General features: G+C 42.6%; 1 protein-coding gene across 1 annotated transcript in view; it reads right to left on the bottom strand.

Moving 5' to 3' along the window:
* The window catches only part of LOC100564642 (alpha-2-macroglobulin), a 68,087-nt gene extending 49,545 nt beyond the window's left edge, over positions 1-18,542 (bottom strand). The window contains exons 1-7 of the mRNA XM_008105774.3: positions 18,370-18,542; positions 14,743-14,929; positions 13,591-13,756; positions 11,052-11,104; positions 8,075-8,095; positions 4,806-4,974; positions 1,867-1,951 (exon numbers count right to left, since the gene is read on the bottom strand). Of these exons, the coding sequence (XP_008103981.2) occupies positions 1,867-1,951; positions 4,806-4,974; positions 8,075-8,095; positions 11,052-11,104; positions 13,591-13,756; positions 14,743-14,929; positions 18,370-18,461 (773 nt within the window). The 5' untranslated portion in view covers positions 18,462-18,542. The remainder of the gene's footprint in view (positions 1-1,866; positions 1,952-4,805; positions 4,975-8,074; positions 8,096-11,051; positions 11,105-13,590; positions 13,757-14,742; positions 14,930-18,369) is intronic.
* Between the last annotated feature and the right edge of the window lie 1,224 nt (positions 18,543-19,766).

Raw genomic sequence — 19,766 nt, 5'->3', positions numbered from 1 at the left:
TTCTTGAGATATGAAGCTTTTCTACGGGACAAGCTGGTCTACATCCTATAGCTTAGCTTCCTTAAGTGAGACTGACTTAAAAATGGCTCATTCCCTCCCAGAGCCCTGAACAAGGGGCGGAACCAAACTTAATGATGATGGACAGGCAGCCTGCCCAATGACTGCAAACATTAGCAGCAAGAAAATAAAGTCGGAGCTTCTGGTACGGCCGTACCAGCACCATGACTCTATATGATGATTGGCTCAAGGAGCTGGATATGTTTAGCTTGGGGAAGGGAAGATTGCAAGGAGACATGATAGACATTGAACTGATGTCATATTGAAGAAGGGGCACTAACGACTCCGGCACCAGGGACTAGGAAAAGGAGCAATTCAGTCAACTGGAAAAAAGATTACACTTAAACATTCAGCGTTTGACAGTGGAATATGCTGCCTGGGACTCTGGTGAAGTCTCCTTCTCTGGAGGTTTCTTAACAAAACTTGATGGCCATCTGTTGGGCATGATTGCATGGTGTCTACCTGTATGGTAGAATGGGATGGGACTGGATGTCCCTTGCAATCTCTTCTAGGAGAACCTCAGGAGCACTTAAAGCAGACCAAACTGCATTACCATATATGCTCGAGAATAAGCCGACCCAAATACAAGCCGAGGCACCTAATTTCACCACAAAAAACTGAGAAAACTTATTGACTCGAATATGATGAGGGTGGGAAATGCAGCAGCTGACGTTAAAATTCCAAAATAAAAATAAATACCAATACAATTAAATTAATTGAGGCATCAGTAGGACAAATGTTTTTGAATATTTACATAAAACTGTAATTTAAGATCATAATAAGGTGATGATGATGATGATGATAATACTTTATTTCTATTCTGCCCTATCTCCCCGAAGGGACTCAGATTCAACTCTGATTACCTACATACTCGAGTATAAGCCAACCTGAATATAAGCCGGCCAGGACCCTCACTCGAGTATAAGCCAAGGGGGGCTTTTTCAGCCCTAAAAAAAGCTGAAAAACTAGGCTTATATTTGAGTATATACGGTATATTGTTAATGTGGACTTATAAAATGTATTATGTGTGTCTACACTGATGCGGTTTGATTGCCAATAAATGCTCAATGTAGATAGGGTCAAAGGCAAGCATAGCTGTGGAAGTACAGCAGAGTCTCACTTATCCAACATAAATGGGCCAACAGAACGCCGGGCAAGTGAAAATGTTGGATAATAAGGAGGGATTAAGGAAAAGCCTATTAAATGCCAAATTACATTATGATTTTACAAATTAAGCACCAAAACATAATGTTTTGCAACAAGTCTGCCGCTTGTTTGGAAGTGTGGCTGCACTTGTGTTGTTGTTGGGTGTGTTGGCCTGCTGTGCACTGCTGCCTAGAGAAACAGTTGTGGATCCGGGCAGGAGGCAGACTGCATTGGATAATACAGAACGTTGGATAAGCGAAGGTTGGATAAGCGAGACTCTACTGTACTTGAAGTACCGGGATTCGAACCCGTCTCCAGAGTCATTGTCTAATGCTCAAACTGCTAAACCATTTAGAAGTTTTTCATTCATTCACACAGACAAATGATAGGAGACAACGTGTGATGGGAGACAACACTAAGGATAGGAGATTAGCAGGGATTGTTAAAGTTACTCTGGACCTCACAAATGCGAACTGAGTTCCAGAACTGGATCTGTTTATTTTAAAAAAACAATAACTCCTCTGTGCCTACATGGCTACTTGCCGTGCTCGCTGAAGGACTGTCATTAAAAATTACTTTTCCAAGCCATGAAAACAAATCAACATTCGCAATATCCTAGTATCACTTCCTAGTAAGTGATCCTAGAACTCTAGTATCACTTACTTGCCACAGACAGTCACTTCCAGTTGTTCAGTCAGGATGGTTATAATCTTGGGTGCTTTCACCGTAACCTCGAACTTCGGCAACACTTGAGGAAGGAAAGAAATGCCAAGATAAAGCAGAGGAAAGGACAATAACCATACAGATGTGGGCGAAATGTCAGGAAAGAATGCTTCTGGAACATGGCCATACAGCCCGGAAAACACACAACAACCCTGTGATCCCGGCCATGAAAGCTTTTGAAACAAACCATACAGTTCTCTTTTCAATTTTATTTGGTGTAATAAGACAGGAAAGGAAGGGAAATAAAGAATCTTGTGGTACCTCTATTTTTATAATTACCAATTTGATTTGACTGTCATGTATACTGTTAATCTGATTGTGTTATGGTTGAGCCTTATGGCTCCGATACTGGGAGACGTGGTCGTAAGACTCCTCGAGAGTCAGACTCTCTTGAGGAGCGAGAAAGGAAACGGCTGCGGGATTTATTTGCAGAACCAACAGACGAAGACTCCTTTGAGGGTTTTACCGAGGGAATGGAGGAAGAGGTGGTTAGCTCAGAGGAGGATGACATGGAATGGACTCGTGTGAGGGAGGATTTGGGTATCACCGGCAATGCTAGTGTGGGAGGCGACTGGCGGGTTGCAGGATCGGACCCGTGGACGAGTTGGAGGGATGGAACGGGATCCACAGCTGGGGATACTGTGGGGCGTAGTCAAAGGTGTTTTAGCTCTGATGAGGATGATGATGATGAGGCACCTGGAATTAGGGTAACAGCTGACAGCGATGAGGAGTTGTAAACTGGCATAAAATGGGGTTTTGAATCCAGGGCTAATTGCGTTGGGCAAGGTAATCTGGACAAACGCTTGGGCTCTTGTTGGGAATTTCCTGAAGACGGGTGTGTTTCGTTTGCTGAATACGTAAGTTACTAAGGACACTGGGCATAGACGGCGGGAGGAACTGTGTGGGCTTTTGTTGTGCAACCTGTGTTTAATCTTATTAGCTTGGACCTCCGTCGTCTTCTTGATGGACATTAATTGCCTACTCTGGATTGACGCTGGACTGACTGACTGACTACGACCTCGGACTACCCCTTCTGTGGCTTTCGGTGGAATTGGTGAATTAAAGACATCTGTACCTGGCTTTCGACCTCGGACCGGACTGGGACCCTGCTGACCGTTGCTACCCTGATTGATGTGCCTGGATCCGGATTCCGTTTGTTGCACGGAGGAGTAACAACCTTAGTTACTCATTTGCAGCTTTCGAGTAGCAGAGAGGAATCTGCTGCCAGCTTTTTATGTTTCTTTGAGTCTTTGTTTATCAACTTTTGTTTGTTTAAATTGCCGGGCTGAAGTAAGCATTTTCTGTTTTACCCGGATTAAACTCCCGTTTAATCCGGTTTATCTTTTGAACCGCTTTTAGTATCAGCGGAGTCTTTTTTGTGTATCTTTTACACTGAAGGCAAGTGTTTGCCTAGTCCTTTGTTTCATACGGGCACTTTTTAGTTCTGTAACTTTAATAAACTGTGTTGAACTTTATCTGGTGGCGTTCTGTCTTTGACAGATTGCCCATTTGGCTCAGTTTTAAAATACAGTAAGTCTCACTTATTGAAAAGATTTACCATATATACTCGAGTATAAGCCGACCCGAATATAAGCCGAGGCACCTAATTTTACCACAAAAAAAAAACAACTGGGAAAACATTGACTCCAGTATAAGCCGAGGGTGGTAAATTTCAGAAATAAAAATAGATATCAATAAAATTACATTAATTGAGGCATCAGTAGGTTAAATGTTTTTGAATACAGTAGAGTCTCACTTATCCAACATAAACGGGCCGGCAGAATGTTGAATAAGCGAATATGTTGGATAATAAGGAGGCATTAAGGAAAAGCCTATTAAACATCAAATTAGGTTATGATTTTACAAATGAAGCACCAAAACATCATGTTATACAACAAATTTGGCAGAAAAAGTAGTTCAATACGCAATAATGTTATGTAGTAATTACTGTATTTATGAATTTAGCACCAAAATATCACGATATATTGAAAACATTGACTACAAAAATGCGTTGGATAATCCAGAACGTTGGATAAGCGAGTGTTGGATAAGTGAGACTCTACTGTATTTACATAAAGCTCAAATTTAAGATAAGACTGCCCAACTCTGATCAAATCATTCTTCTCATCTTCAATGTAAATGTGTTTATGTATCCTTTTAATAATAATAGAGTAAAATAATACATGTAATAATAATAATAAAAAATACAGGAAAATAATACAAGTAATAATAAATAGAGTAAATAATAAATGCAATAATAATAATAAGATCAGAGTTGAAATAATAAATGTATTATTAACAACAATAAAAATAGAGGAAAATGAATGTAATAGTAGCAACAATAATAGAGAAAAATAATAAATGTAATACAGTAATACCAATAATAATGGAGAAAAATAATAAATGTACCATATATTCTCGAGTATAAGCTGACCCAAATATAAGCCAACCAGGACCCTCACCCGAGTATAAGCCGAGGGGGGCTTTTTTGGTCTTAAAAGAAGGGCTGAAAAACTAGGTTTATACTCGAGTATATACAGTACTACAAAAACATTGGCTACTAACAAATTGACTACAAATAAAGAACTTAGAGTAGCAACATTGTCCAAAATTAAATCCATAACAAGTTCAATCCTTGCTGACTTGAAAAACAGCTATGGATTGGGGCGGGTGGCAAACTGCATTGGATAATCCAGAACGTTGGATAAGCGAATGTTGGATAAGTGAGACTCTACTGTATATTGAACATGTTTTTCCAATGGTTGACATTGCTGTTGACTGCAATGGAATGATGTTATGTAGATAACCGGGAACTGATGGGAACCCTAAAAACCAATCAATAATTATAGAGTCATCGGATGGCACAAATGGGGTCTTACCATATTCCTTCACCTCAAAGGTCTGCTCCACATTGCTCCCTGAAGCTTTCTTCACCACCACTTTGTAGGTGCCTTGTTTGGGCTCCGATGCCAGAGGGAAAGAGAGCTGCACGAGGCCCACATTCAGCTCCACATCTTGCCACTGGGCCAAGCGATTCCTCTTGGGATCCTAGAAATCATATGGCAATACAGTCATTCCAAGGACAGGGGATTGCTTGTGTTGGTGGCACTCAACCAGAAATCTTAAGTCCTCCAAATTACTTGCAATTCACATTGTCACTTGTGGTATGATGGTTCTACATTTTAGAATTAATGCAGTTAGATGCCACTTTAATTGACACGGTTATACGACATGGAAACCTGGACTCTGTAAATTGGTGAGACATAAGCAAAAGGCTTTATTACAACTCCCACAGCTTCATGGCATTGATCCATCGCAGTTACATTGCCATCAAACTGTATTCATTCTACAGTGTAGATACACACTTTAAATGCCATGCTTCAATGTTATGGATCTGTGGGATTTGTAGTTTAGTGAGGCATCAGCACACTTTGGCAGAGAAGGCTAAAGTCCATAGAACTTCCATAATTTCACTATGTGACATCAAACTGCATTAATTCCGAAGTCTTGATTCACCCTGAGGCCAATTTTTAAGGGTTAAGTAGGCTCTAAATCAGTAGTTCCCAACCTTTGGTCCTCCAGATGTTTTGGACTTCAACTCCCAAAAATCCCAGCCAGTTTACCAGCTGTTAGGAAGTGTGGGAGCTGAAGTCTAAAATACCTGGAGGCCGGCCCAAAGGTTGAGAACCACTGCTCTAAATCAAATAAAACCAAGCCGCACACAATTATTAACATACTGTAGAGAGCCTGGATGTTTGCACAAGTTAAACACATTTTAAACACCCAAACCTCAGAAAAACAACCCAGAGGGGACAGAGGGTCAAATGTTTCCGATCCGGATTTAAAGAGATCATAAATAATTGGCTAGATGCTCTCATAGTTGATCCTTTCTGCCATTACCCAGAACAACAGACCAAACAGGACCTAAGGTATGTGGATAATATCAACAAAGTCATTTTAATCCATGGGGGGGAAAATCCATCTTTATATCTCTTCTACATCGAACACTAAATCCAGCTTCATATTTTTTCTACGTGGAAAACAAAATCCTGAGGCATGGCTTGTCCAAAGCCACTTTAAACAAAATGTACTGCCAAGTAACTTTGCATAGGATTGCAGAGATGGTTAATGTTTAAGAGCCCTTTCCCGCTGGTGTTATCTATCCTATCAAAAGCCTATTTGCTCTAGATAATCCAAGGTAACTGTCTGATTCACTAAAAATATGTTCTAGAGTCAGATAATACAGTATGTGAGTGACACCGCAGTCACCAGTTGCAAAGAATGGATTCAAAAACAGTGATGGCTAACGTAAGGGCACTGCTCTGCTGAGACTGGCAGTAACAATATTGTCCTTACTAATCAATAATTTTTCCGCCATCTCATCAGAAGAAGCCCAACATCTGAGTGGGACAACGGGTGCATCTATACTGTAGGATTAAGACAGTTTGATACCATTTTAATTATCATGGATTAATGCTATGGGATCCTAGGGATTGCCATTTGGTGAGGCACCAGCACTCTTTGGCAGAGAAGACTAAAACCCTTATAAAACATCTACGTTAGACCCCTTGCTAGTTTGGCTCGGAGTTTCGGCCTAGATTGCTATCAATATGTGGACGACACCCAACTCCTTCTGCGCTTGGAGCCTGGAGCAACGTCAATACCAGACAATTTCACCTTATGTCTGGAGGCTCTGTCAAACTGGCTACGTGCTAGTAGACTGAAGGTGAACCCGGCGAAAACTGAGATTCTCTGGCATGGCCACTCGACTGGTCTGACCCATTTGCTACCCACCTTCGATGGTGCTGCCCTATCTCCTTCACCTACCGTTAAGAGCCTGGGTGTCGTTTTAGATTCGCAGCTGACAATGGAAGCTCAGGTCGCTGCTGTCAGCAAACAGGCCTTTTCCCATCTACGACAAGCGAGGCAAATGGCACCCTATCTATCTGATGAGGCTCTGGCAACAGTCATCCATGCCATGGTCACGTCTAGGCTGGACTATTGCAACGCCCTGTATGTTGGCCTTCCGATGTCCACGACCCGAAAGCTCCGTATTGTTCAGAATGCGGCAGCCAGGCTACTCACAAGAACACCCATGAAATGCCACATAACACCAGTGCTGCAGCATCTGCATTGGCTTCCAACTGATTACCGTGGTCTATATAAGATGCTAGTTCTGACCTTTAAAACTCTTTACGGCCAGGGCCCATCGTACCCTAGGGACCGTCTCTCCTTCTCCCATCATCGGAGGTCGCAACGACCATCCCAACGAGACTTACTTTATGTACCGGGTCCTAGAGAAGTGCACTTGGAAAGGACCAAGCGCAGAGCTTTTTCTATTTCTGCCCCTGCCTTATGGAATGCCTTGCCGCCCTATATGAGAGCCATGCGTGAGTTAGGGCCTTTTACCCTAGCACTTAAGACCTGGCTCTTTACTAGAGCTTTTAATCAATGTTAATTTTATCAATATTTGTATATATGTATTTTTATCCTTTACAATTTTATCTTGTAAATCGCCTAGAGCATCTTGGATGGAGAGCGATTAATAAGTAATTAAATGATGATGATGATGATGATGATGATGATGATGATGATGATGATAAAAATTGTAGCCTTGAACTATGGGGGTTAAGGTGTAAATGCACCCTAGAGTCCAGACTAGTGCCAGTGCTGGTGTCAAAGCAGGTCTGTTTTCAAGCCCTTGATGGCCTCTCTGGTTGGAGTCAGGTTGTACATAAGCAATGGTTTACATTACAGTAGGTCCTCTACTTTCATGGGAGGTAGGGCCTCAGAACTCCCACACAAAAGTAGAACAAATGTGAATTTTACAAATGTGACTATATAACTTTTATTGGAAGGGTGGCCTCATCTATACTGACCATTTAATGAAATTCGAAGGTAACTTTAAACTGTGGTGGTCAGACAAAAAACTCCAACAAAAGTGTGCAAAAGAAAACCCTTAATGCACATGAGTGAAATAACGTTTGTGTGCACTGAACCATCAGAAAGTATTACTATCATCCATGTGGATAATTTTAGAGTACTGTATTTCGGATTTTGGAATTCCAGATAAGGAATGTTCAACCTGTATTTTTTATAACTGACATGCATTATTATGAAAGGAAGTAGGTTGGAAATTACCACTTACCTGGATGTAAACCAAAGGAAACTGTGGAGACAAGACAAAAAGAAATGAGGAGATGGATCAAAACAGTGTGAAGAAGTCATTTTGTAACCTTCATATGCCAAACCCATAGAAAATATGACCCTATACAAGTTACACAAGCATTCTTCTGGGAATTGCAAATAACCCCAGTCTCCTACTTAGGGCTCATCTACACTGAAGAGTTTAACCTAGTGTAAATATGCTCCAGAGAGACCCTGGATCCAAAGTGTTTCTGGTAAACCCAGGGCTATTGTTTACACAACCGGAAGTGCAGCCGTTCTGCTGAGGTGGCATCTTATTGACTGTGTTGCTGCTATTCCTAGTTGGCAATGGAGCTCCATGTAAGCTCCTGCATATTAAGAGACCATCTACTAACATCAGAACTGGTAATTCCCCTGCCTTCTTCTTGGTTGTACAGGTGCCCACATGACCAGGAACAAAGAGTAGAGATTACCTATTTGTGCAGTTATCACTATTGATGTCAGAATATTGCACCTGCCTTAATCCATCCCATTTCCTTGCATTGATGAGCACAAGAGAAGAGTGATGGTACCACTGTTTTGTTTGGATACCAATCAGATCAAATCAGATGTGAAGCCCGACTTTGCTCTAAGTGGGGCAAAGTTGGGGAATACTTTGGTGTTTGCTGGAAACTCAAGAATATTCCATGACTTCAAGTCTGATTTGGCCAGATATGTTGTCCAGACAGGACACCGGTACAATTAGCCTAAGCAGGGTAAAGTCGGTTTAAACCAAAACACCTGGGATACATAGACGAGAGATCTGGTGGCTGCACTTCTGTTAATGCCAGAAAGAGGTTGCCATAAGATCAGAAAGAAAGAGGGCTCCATGGCCAACTAGGAAGGGTGGCGGTGGGAACACAGCCATGATCCTGTGTGAACAGCAGATCTGCCAAATTAGACCCAATCCAGCTGTCCTAAAGATATGACATATTCTGGAATTTAGAGCAAACACCAGAATATCTCCCAACTTTGTCCGAAGCAAGGGAGTCTGTTTAAACAAAACAGAAGAACGGAATAAATAGACAGGAAAGATCAGACTGATCCTAACTGCCACGAAGCATGGGATACTCTAGAGTTGCCAGCAAACGCCATAATATCCAACTTTGACTGAAGCAGGGCAGAACTGGTCTAAACCAAATAAAAACCTAGGATACATAGACAGGAAATTAGTCAGTTGCATGGGCACCTCTGTTGATGTCAGAACAGGGCGTCTCTTCTGTACTCTGAGCTAACTTTCAGGTGCCCAATTCCCAATGAGAACAGAGTTGGAAACTCACAACACAAGGTGTAACATTAAGCAAAAATTAGTTTAATTGTATGAAATATCAGTACCTTAACTCCTCCCAGGTCTGACTAACAAATACTTTGAAGGAACAAATGGAAGCTGAAAACTTAACTGGGATTCTCTTGATTGCTTTCAAAGATACCTCCTTTCTGGCCTTTTTTCTGTGTCCTTTATGTGGCTTTGTCTTCTTTTAACACCTCCTGTTAAGAAGTATTCTCTCCTGACGTTTCGCCCACATCTATGGCAGGCATCCTCTGAGGATGCCTGCCATAGATGTTTGCGAAACGTCAGGAGAGAATACTTCTGGAACATGGCCACACAGCCTGAAAGACATACAACAACCCTGTGATCCCGGCCATGAAAGCCTTCGACAACACCCTCCTGTTAAGTCTCTTTTCTTCTTTAAACTACAGACTTTGTTCTTTAATACTTCAAGCTTGCTTCTCCAAGTCTTGAACTTATTTTCTACAACCTTAGACTTCTTAAACTGAGTTTCCTCAACCTTACACTTAAACCTTTTTTGACTGAGCTTCCTCAACTTTAAACGTAGAAGATGTTGCAGCCTCTAGACTCCTAGGCACCCTTAGACTAACTCGCAGCAACAGAGCTGCTGAAGAGGACTGCAGTCTCTGCCTTAGGGGGTCTTCTTAAAAGGAGAGGGTCTAGTTAAGGTTTCCTCCAACAGAAAACTATAGAAAGTGAACTGAACCTATTGTAACTAAGAGGACAACTGTGGCTCAGCAAAGAAAACAGTCAAAGTCTCTGTGAGAGCATGACAGTGCCCATGACATCAAGTAGAAGGAGAACGTCAACAGAGTTGCCCAGGACAGCCTGGACCTCGTATGGAGCTCAGTGGCCAACTAGGAGTGGCAGTGGTGGCAACAAAACCACAGTCCCATCTTGATAACAGATTGGGCCAAAGTGCACCCAATCTAGGTGTCCAACTGCTCCAAATTTTGAGCTACTTCAGAGTTTTCTGCAAAATTTGGAATACTTTCTGGCCCTGCCTGAAGCAGGGCAAAATTGACTTAATCCCCAACTTTGTCTGAAACAGGGCAAAGTTGGCTGAAATACAAAACCCCAGGATATTCACCAGAACTAGCTGTACATCATGAAGACACCCAGCCTTCCAATCAAAGCAAGTCTGGGAGTTTGGGCTTATATATAGAAAAGCTCATAATCTACGTCACTTCAGACACAAAAGCTGAGACATGTGGTCATGCAACATCCAAGTGTGGTGAAAATGTTATGGTGAGATAACAAAGAGACATACTTGTCAATAGCTCTTTCCAGGCTGTGAGCCCAGTTGTCATGAATTTAGGCGTCCTTCTGAAAACCTAGCAAGACCGGATGGACTGGATCTTCCCTTTCACACCATTGTGGACATCATCTGCCTTATGTACCACATGTTGTTCCCACCTGTTTTTGGAGGCCCCACAGCTGTTTAATTTGGTAGCGAGCCATCAAAATTTGGCAGCAGAGCAACTGGCTTTAAAACTGCATTTAGGGATTAGAATAAAGTGAAGGGAGTGCAGAGTTTGATTCAAAGAGTATTGTGTTCCCAGAACCGCCTTTGGGAAGGACTTTGAAAGGGAAGTTAAAACAAACAACAGCTAAAGCAGCATCTGGGGTAAATAATGCTGAAATTTACCTTCTCATTCAAGGGATGGAGGCCTTCATCCAGAGAGGCAATGCGAAAATTAACTGAGAAAGAAAGGAGAGGAGATGTTATTTTTGGGGATCAGCAAAATACCATCAGATCCTCTGAAGATACCAGCCATAAATACAGATTAAACGTCAGGAGAAAATGCTGCTATAACACGGCCATACAGCCCAGAAACCACATAACACCCCAACAAAGAAGAGTTCTCTGGCTCTGGAAAGATAGCTATAGAGGGGTGTCAAATGAAGAAATTGCCCCCTCCATAATGATTCTGATCCATCAAAGGAAATATTCCTTTATTACCCACATTTCGAACAATGCAGACAGTGGAACATTGAAAATAATTCATGATGAGAACAATGCTATTTGCTATGTTGCCATTTGCTTGGTCCCTTTGTCTACTCCTTTCGTTGGATGTCTCAATTATGTTTCTAATTTTACCCAGCCAGCTGAAAGCATGAATTTTAAACACATGTCCTGTGTTTTGGTCTTTGTCCTGTGTGATTAATAAGTGTTTTACAGAAATGCTTTGATATATTTTTCCTTTTACTATATTGTAATTTAGTTATATGTGTTATCAAAAATGCTTTGATACATATCTTTTATGGAACTGCATTTGAATATGTGTGTTTGTAGAATTTTTATAGTATTTGCGTGTTTTTGACTGTGCTGTGACCCTCCCCCCCTTGAGTCATTGGGAGAGGTGGGTAAGAAATAAAATTATTATTCCACCTGCACTGGTTTCTGCCAGAGTCTTTGCAGTTCAATCTTGAGGTCCTGATAGTGGCTGAGTTTTTCCTGTTGTTTTTCGTCAATGCGACTGCCACCTTGGATGGCAACATCAATGATCCAAAGCTTTTTCTTTTCCACAACTGTGATGTCTGGTGTGTTGTGTTCCAGAACTTTGTCAGTCTGGATTTGGAAGTCCCACAGTATCTTTGCGTGCTCATTTTCCAATACTTTTGCAGGTTTGTGATCCCACCAATTCTTTACTGCTGGGAGCTGGTACTTGAGGCATAAGTTCCAATGAATCATTTGGGCCACATAGTTGTGCCTCTGTTTGTAGTCTGTCTGTGCGATTTTCTTACAGCAGCTGAGGATATAATCAATGGTTTCGTCGGTTTCCTTGCACAGTCTGCATTTTGGGTCATCAGCTGATTTTTTGATCTTGGCCTTAATTGCCTTTGTTCTGATGGCTTGCTCCTGGGCTGCAAGGATCAGGCCTTCTGTCTCCTTCTTCAGTTTACCATTCGTGAGCCAGAGCCAGGTCTTCTCCTTATCAGCTTTTCCTTCAATTTTGTCAAGGAACTTTCCATGCAATGTTTTGTTGTGCCAGCTGTCAGCTCTAGTTTGTAGTGCGGTTTTCTTGTACTGGTTTTTTGTCTGCTGTGCTTTGAGGAGTTTCTGATTTTTGACTTCAATCAAAGCAGGTTCTTCACTTTGCTTTACATATTCTGCCAGGGCATGTTCTTCTTCTTTGACTGCTTGTTTTACTTGCAAGAGTCCTCTGCCACCTGATCTTCGAGGCAGATAGAGCCGGTCAACATCACTGCGAGGGTGCAGTGAATGATGAATGGTCATGAGTTTTCTTGTTTTTCTGTCCAAATTGTCCAGTTCCACCTGTGTCCAGTTTATGATGCCAGCAGTATATTATTATTATTATTATTATTATTATTATTATTATTATTATTGACACAACGACGTTGTATGACACAGCAAACAAGATAGATATGCTGGATTTCGTTTCACAAAATCACAAGTCGAACACTTCCCAAGTGTCTAGGACTGTGTGATGTATTTTCGGATGATGCGTGCAGATTCCAGTAAGGTGGCCTTCTGCAGTTGGCAGATCGTAATTTTGTCAATGTCTATTGTTTCCAAATGCCGGCTGAGATCTTTTGGCACGGCACCCAGTGCCAAAATAATAATAATAATAATAATAATAATAATAATTATTATTATTATTATTATTATTATTATTATTTGTTTGAGTTTGAATGTATCACAATGCTAGAAATTACAATTGGATTTGTTGACTTTTGTTGATTTGATAATTTGCAGATTTAGAGGGCCATGGTTAGCACAGCAGGTTAAACTGCCAGCTACAGAAGATCTTGCCGACCAGAAGGTCAGCAGTTCAAGCCACAGGTTGGGGTGAGTTCCTGCCGTCAGCACCAGCTTCTGTTGGCCTAGCAGTTCGAAAACAGCAACGTGAGTAGATAAATAGATGCCGCTTTAGCGGGGAGGTAAAAAGCTGCCCTGAAGACATGCCAGCAATTCGATCATGAAAGCGTCCTTGGACAACAGGCTCCTCGGAGTAGAAAAAGTTGTGTTGTCGAAGGCTTTCATGGCCGGAATCACAGGGTTGTTGTGTGTTTTCCGGGCTATAATGCCTAATAACCTCTGAGGATGCCTGCCATAGATGTGGGCGAAACGTCAGGAGAGTATACTTCTGGAACATGGCCATACAGCTTGGAAAACACACAACAACCCTTTCGCTCTAGTTTCCTCTCCATGAGCTTATTACCATCCTGTCCTGGCTTGTAGATGGGCTTGTCGGTCTGGACAAAGACTAGGCTGTCCAAGTTCTGCACGAGCACCGTCTTCCGGCTCCAGAAAGACAACGTGGCCCCCTTCACGGACACCGTGAGAAGCACCACCGGAGAGTCGGTGAGGCTGTCCCATTTGGGAATCTAGAACAGGGAGAAGGGAAGCAAGGCAACGGAGTTAAGGGTCTTTCCATTTGTACAATCAACTCATTTTCTCCATGAACGCACATTTTGGTGCCTCAAATGTCAGCCCTGCTTCTGAGTATATTTGACCTGCTGATTCCAAAAATGGCACTAGTTTTCCCATATCGGCTTGAGTTTTTGAGATACAGGACATATGCTATCTACGGGTTGCCATCTGCTCACCCAAAGAAAACCATGATAACTGTATCTAAGAATCTGGAGCTGATGCAATCTATATCCCAGGCATGGGCAAACTTTGGTCCTCCAGGTGTTTTGGACTTCAACTCCCACAATTCGTAACAGCCTCAGGCCCTTAAGCCGTAAGCAGCTGAGGGGGAAAAGGAAAGGGCCTGAGGCTGTTACGAACTGTGGGAGTTGAAGTCCAAAACACCTGGAGGACCAAATTTTTCCCATGCCTGATCTATCATAACTATCTATTGATGGAAATCAGGCTTTTCGGCTTATACTGACACCAAAGACACACTTAGGAGTATGCAGGATGCTGGCCAAATTTATGTATTTAACCGTCAGACCTAAAGCCCAATTGCAATACTATTGTAAGTACAAAAATGAAACCATTGCACTCATTACTTTAGGTGTGAATCCAATATTTTCCTGCACTGAAATAAAGTTTTGCCACTTAAAATATTTTCTCTTCTACATCTACATTTTACAAAACACTTAGGCAATAGGAGTAGATAATAGTAGGAAGGATATTGTGGGTTCTCCATGCTCAGGGGCAGAGTTAAGTTTTTCGCCTGAAACTGACCTCAGAGTTGCGCTGGAGGACCGAGAAATTCCTACAAAGGTAAGCTCTTAGATATTTTTTAAAAGGGATTTTTAAAAAAATGCATTTTCATGTGGGTCTGTGACCCTAACCCTTGCAAAAACAGAGAGCTTCTGAAATTGCACACCTCTTTTCTTTTTGACCAATAAAACACTCATACCGTAAATGGGATGCACTGGAAATCGTCCGGCGTCGTGACCAGAACATCTCTGATCAAGCTCTCGTTACGGCCTCCATATTCCAATGTGATTTTCAGTGTCACGGATTCATTGAGGTGGTTCAGTTGAACACAGATTTTCTCTGTTGTTTCAGTGTGGATCAGGAAGGGCACCAATACCAAGTATTGCCTTTGGGTGTGAGGAAAAAAAGGAGGCAGGGAGTCATTAAAGAGCTAGGGGAAGGTGTCATGGTATGGCTGTTGGTCTAAGACAGTGGTTCCCAACCTGTGGTCCACAGACCACCAGTGGTCCCCAAGAACTAAAATATGTGCTGTGCTAGTGATATAATAATAATAATAATAATAATAATAATAATAATAATAATAATAATCTTTATTTATACCCCGCCACCATCTCCCCAACGGGGACTCGGGGCGGCTCACATGGGGCCATGCCCAGAGCAATACAATATAACAAAATATAATAGAACAACAAATCATAGCACATTAAACAACACAATAAAAGAAAATATACACTACATTAAACAAGATCAAAAGAACAATAAAACCAAGCGCGGGCCACATGAACACTAGATTAAAACTCGATGTGAGAAAGGAAGTAGGAGTAAAAACCACAGAGGACAGGGTCATAAAGTGGCGGTGCAATCTGGAGGACAAATATTGAAGGAGAGCAGCAAAAGGGATTTATGTAGTGATTACTCTCCAAAGGCACAACGGAAGAGCCATGTTTTCAGGTCTTTCTTAAAGGCTGCTAATGTGGGGGCTTGCCTAATCTCACCGGGCAGTGAGTTCCACAGTCGGGGGGCCACAGCAGAGAAGCCCCTCTCCCTTGTTCCCACAAGGCAGGCCTGAGATATTGACAGTGGCGACAGGAGAGCCTCCCCTGAAGATCGAAGGGATCGGGCAGGTTTATGATAGGAGATACGGTCACGAAGGTAGGTGGGTCCCAAACCGTTTAGGGCTTTATAGGTGATGGTCTGCACCTTGAATTGGGACCGGAAAATAAACGGCAGCCAGTGGAGCTCCTTGAACAAGGGAGTGGATCTCTCCCTGTAACTCGCCCCAGTTATTAGTCTGGACCAATTGTAATTTCTGGGCCGTCTTCAAGGGAAGCCCCATGTAGAGTGCATTGCAGTAGTCCAGTCTAGAGGTAACTAAGGCATGGACCACCGTGGTCAAGTCAGACTTCACGAGGTATGGTCGCAGTTGGCGCACGAGTTTGAGTTGTGCGAAAGCCCTCCCGGCCACCGCCGACACCTGCGCTTCAAGCGTCAACGCTGAATCCAGGAGGACCCCCAAACTGCGGACCTGTGATTTCAGGGGGAGTGCGACCCCGTCCAGCACAGGTTGCCACCCAATACCCCGATCCGACGAGCGACTGACCAGGAGGGCCTCTGTCTTGTCAGGATTGATCCACAGCTTGTTCCTGCTCATCCAGTCCGCCACAGCGGAATCTTAATACACTGTATGTAACTTAACGTCAGGAGAATACCTTTACCTTTACTTTTATGTAAATATTATTTGTAAGCTACTCTGCGTCCCCTTCGGGGTGAGAAGGGCAGGATATAAATGTAGCAAATAAATAAATAAATAAATAAAGGTTAAAAATGGCTCAATGCTATTGAATGATGGGATTTGTAGTTTGGTGAAGCAACCAGCACTCTTCGGCAGAGGTTTCCAGTTACTGCTTATGTTAACCATAGCAAAGATATATTTCTGCCTCTGTACTCTGCTGTTCCACTATTGGTCTGATTCAAATATATTTTAGGTAACCAATTATCTTGCAAAATGCTGCTTCCACATTCTGTAATTTGGATGTGCATTCAACTTCAGGTGACTAGTTGTCTCGGTTTTGTAATTTCATAGGTTATATTTATACTATTTCTTAGTGTAATACCGATTTAAAACAATAATTTTGAAGGAGTGGTTGGGTTCATCTGTTGCACTTAAATTGGCACACCTTTATTTGGAAGAAGTTTTGTTGGACTTCAGCCTGTTTCTTCTGCTCCTTCGGATGAAGTGGGCTTAAGTCCACAAAAGCTCTGGCCAAAGAAAACTGGTTAACCTTTAAAGTGCCATAGGACTCCTTATGTATTCCATTCACAGCTATTATTCATTGCAATGGCTTGTTGTTTTTAAAGAGCAATCCCTCAGTATGACATTATTTTTCTAAAGGTGCACCTATCTACACTGTGGAATTAATGCAGTCTAGCACTACTGTAACCACCAAGACTTTTTTTGTGTCAGGAGCGACTTGAGAAACTGCAAGTCACTTCTAGTGTGAGAGAATTGGCCGTCTGTAAGGACGTTGCCCAAGGGATGCCCAGATGTTTTGATGTTTTTGCTATCCTTGTGAGAGGCTTCTCTCATGTCCCTTGCGTGAGGAGCTGGAGCTGACAGAGGAAGCTCATCCGCGCTCTCCCCGAGTTGGATTCGAACTGGCAACCTTCAGGTCAGCAACCCAACCTTCAAGTCAGCAGTCCTGCCGGCACAAGGGTTTAACCCACTGCGCCACCGGGGCTCCTACCACCAGGACTGATTGGTATGGTGTTGTACTTTGGTGAAGCACCAGTGCTTTCGATCCAGTAGAAAACTATAAATTCCAGGATTCTAGAACATTAAGCAATGCCATGGTGTGAAACTATTAATTCAACATTGTAACATTGTGCTGTTAGACATACCCGGTTTCCCTTAAAATAAGACATCCCCAGAAAATAAGACCTAGTAGAGGTTCTGCCGAATTGCTAAATATAAGGCCTCCCCCGAAAGTAAGACCTAGCAAAGTTTTTGTTTGGAAGCATGCCCGCCGAACAGAACACCAGAGCATGCAAGATCGGTAAATGTACCTACCATAAAGTGTTGTACATGGAAATATTGGTAGTAACAAGAAATTCTTGATAGGATTCACAGTTTGTCTGGTTATGCTGGTTTATGACGACAACTACTGTACAGTATATAATGTTCATTTTTTGTTCAACAATAAATGTGAATTCTTCTTCATGGAAAAATAAAACATCCCCTGAAAATAAGACCTAGAGCATCTTTGGGAGCAAAAATTAATATAAGACCCTGTCTTATTTTCGGGGAAACACGGTAGCTGTGTTAGGTCTCGAAAATCAATATGCAAAGAGATATTGTGTAGCACCTTTGAAACTAAACCAGAGAAAGAAATTGGTAGTCCACACTTCCATAGACTAAGGGTGCATCTAAACTGAAGAAACAATGTAGTATCATATCACTTCAATGCTATAGAATTGTGGGAGTTGTAATTTGGGGAGGAACCCATACTCTTTGGCAAAGAAGGCAAAAGACGTGGTAAAAATGCAACTCCATAGCACTGAGCCATGGCCTCCAAAGTGGTTTCCTACTGGATTCATCCTACAATGTAGATCAGGCATGGGCAAACTTTGGCCCTCCAGGTGTTTTGGACTTCAACTCCCATAATTTCTAACCGCCTACCGGCGGTTAGGAATTATGGGAGTTGAAGTCCAAAACACCTGGAGGGCCAAAGTTTGCCCATGCCTGGTGTAGATGTACTCCAAGACTGGATTTTGCAGGAAACAAGAAAAAGAAAGAGATGGAGGTGAGACCCTCCAGTTGTCAGCTTACGGTTCTGCAGTAGATGTTGCATGGTCCCCGGGAAGGAGGAAGAGGAACAGAAGAAGGATGCTGGGACCCCCAAGGAACCGGGTTTGCCCCATGGTGCTTAGGGGGCAGCCGCACGGAAAGAGAGTCCAAAGGAGCTGTGAGTCAGAGAGGCGAGGAGCTCAGGTTGATCCTCTTCCACCCGTCCCTTTTATACTGGTTTTCTGCAAACTCTTCCCCAGGGAGGTGGGGCTGGTGGAGTGGGAGGGGGGGACTGGGATTTTAGTGGGACAGCAGAGAAGAGATGCTGAATGCTGTGAGTCACCGCAAACACACAGAAGGTCACCTGGCAAGCAAACAAGGGGGAAAAGAAAAGAGGTCATTGACGGTGTTTATGCAAGGCCAGAACGGTTTGTGCAGCGGTCTGTCCCAGCAGGATAGCAAGAATCTGGCGGAGTGTCCTAGGCGCTGGCCAGCATCTCACAGAGAAAAACTGGGACACTGCAGCCAAGCAACATCAGTGTGGTGGTCAAGACGGCAGAAGTCTTTAGACAATCCCAGAGAGGCTGCTGAAGTTTGCTTTTGCCTGCACCAACTGGGAAGGAGGAGAGGCCATTTACTCTTTTCCCTTTCTCTTCCTCTTGCTGAATTACAGTCAGCTTTCCATTTCCACTGTGGTTAGGACCCCCATGAAAGACAACCCACAAATTGTTGGAAATAGCAACCTTCTACAAGCCCTCCTATACTACCGTGTTTCCGAAAATAAGACAGTGTCTTATATTAATTTTTGCTCCCAAAGGTGCTCTAGGTCTTATTTTCAGGGGATGTCTTATTTTTCCATGAAGAAGAATTCACATTTATTGTTGAACAAAAAAATGAACATTTATTATATACTGTACAGAAGTTGTCATCACAAACCAGCATAACCAGACAAACTGTGAATCCTATCAAGAATTTCTTGTTACTACCATTATTTCCATGTACAACACTCAATGGTACATACATTTACCAATCCTGCATGCTCTGGTGTTCTGTTTGGCGGGCATGCTTCCGAACAAAAACTTTGCTAGGTCTTACTTTTGGGGGAGGCCTTATATTTAGCAATTCGGCAAAACCTCTACTAGGTCTTATTTTCTGGGGATGTCTTATTTTAAGGGAAACAGGGTAGTTATTCATTATGTATATAATTGAGATTGCTTACTATAAAAGGTAAAGGTTTCCCCTGACGTTAAGTCCAGTCGTGACCGACTGGGGGTGGTGCTCGTCTCAATTTCTAAGCCAAAGAGCCAGCGTTGTCCATAGACATCTCCAGATCATGTGGCCAGCATGACTGCATGGAGCGCCGTTACCTTCCCGCCGGAGTGGTACCTATTGATCTACTCACATTGGCATGTTTTCAAACTGCTAAGTTGGCAGGAGCT

Source organism: Anolis carolinensis, chromosome 2, assembly GCF_035594765.1.
Source record: "Anolis carolinensis isolate JA03-04 chromosome 2, rAnoCar3.1.pri, whole genome shotgun sequence".
Taxonomy (NCBI): Eukaryota; Metazoa; Chordata; class Lepidosauria; order Squamata; family Dactyloidae; genus Anolis; species Anolis carolinensis.
Note: the sequence above shows the minus strand (reverse complement) of the source record. Positions and strands in the feature narration are given on the sequence as shown.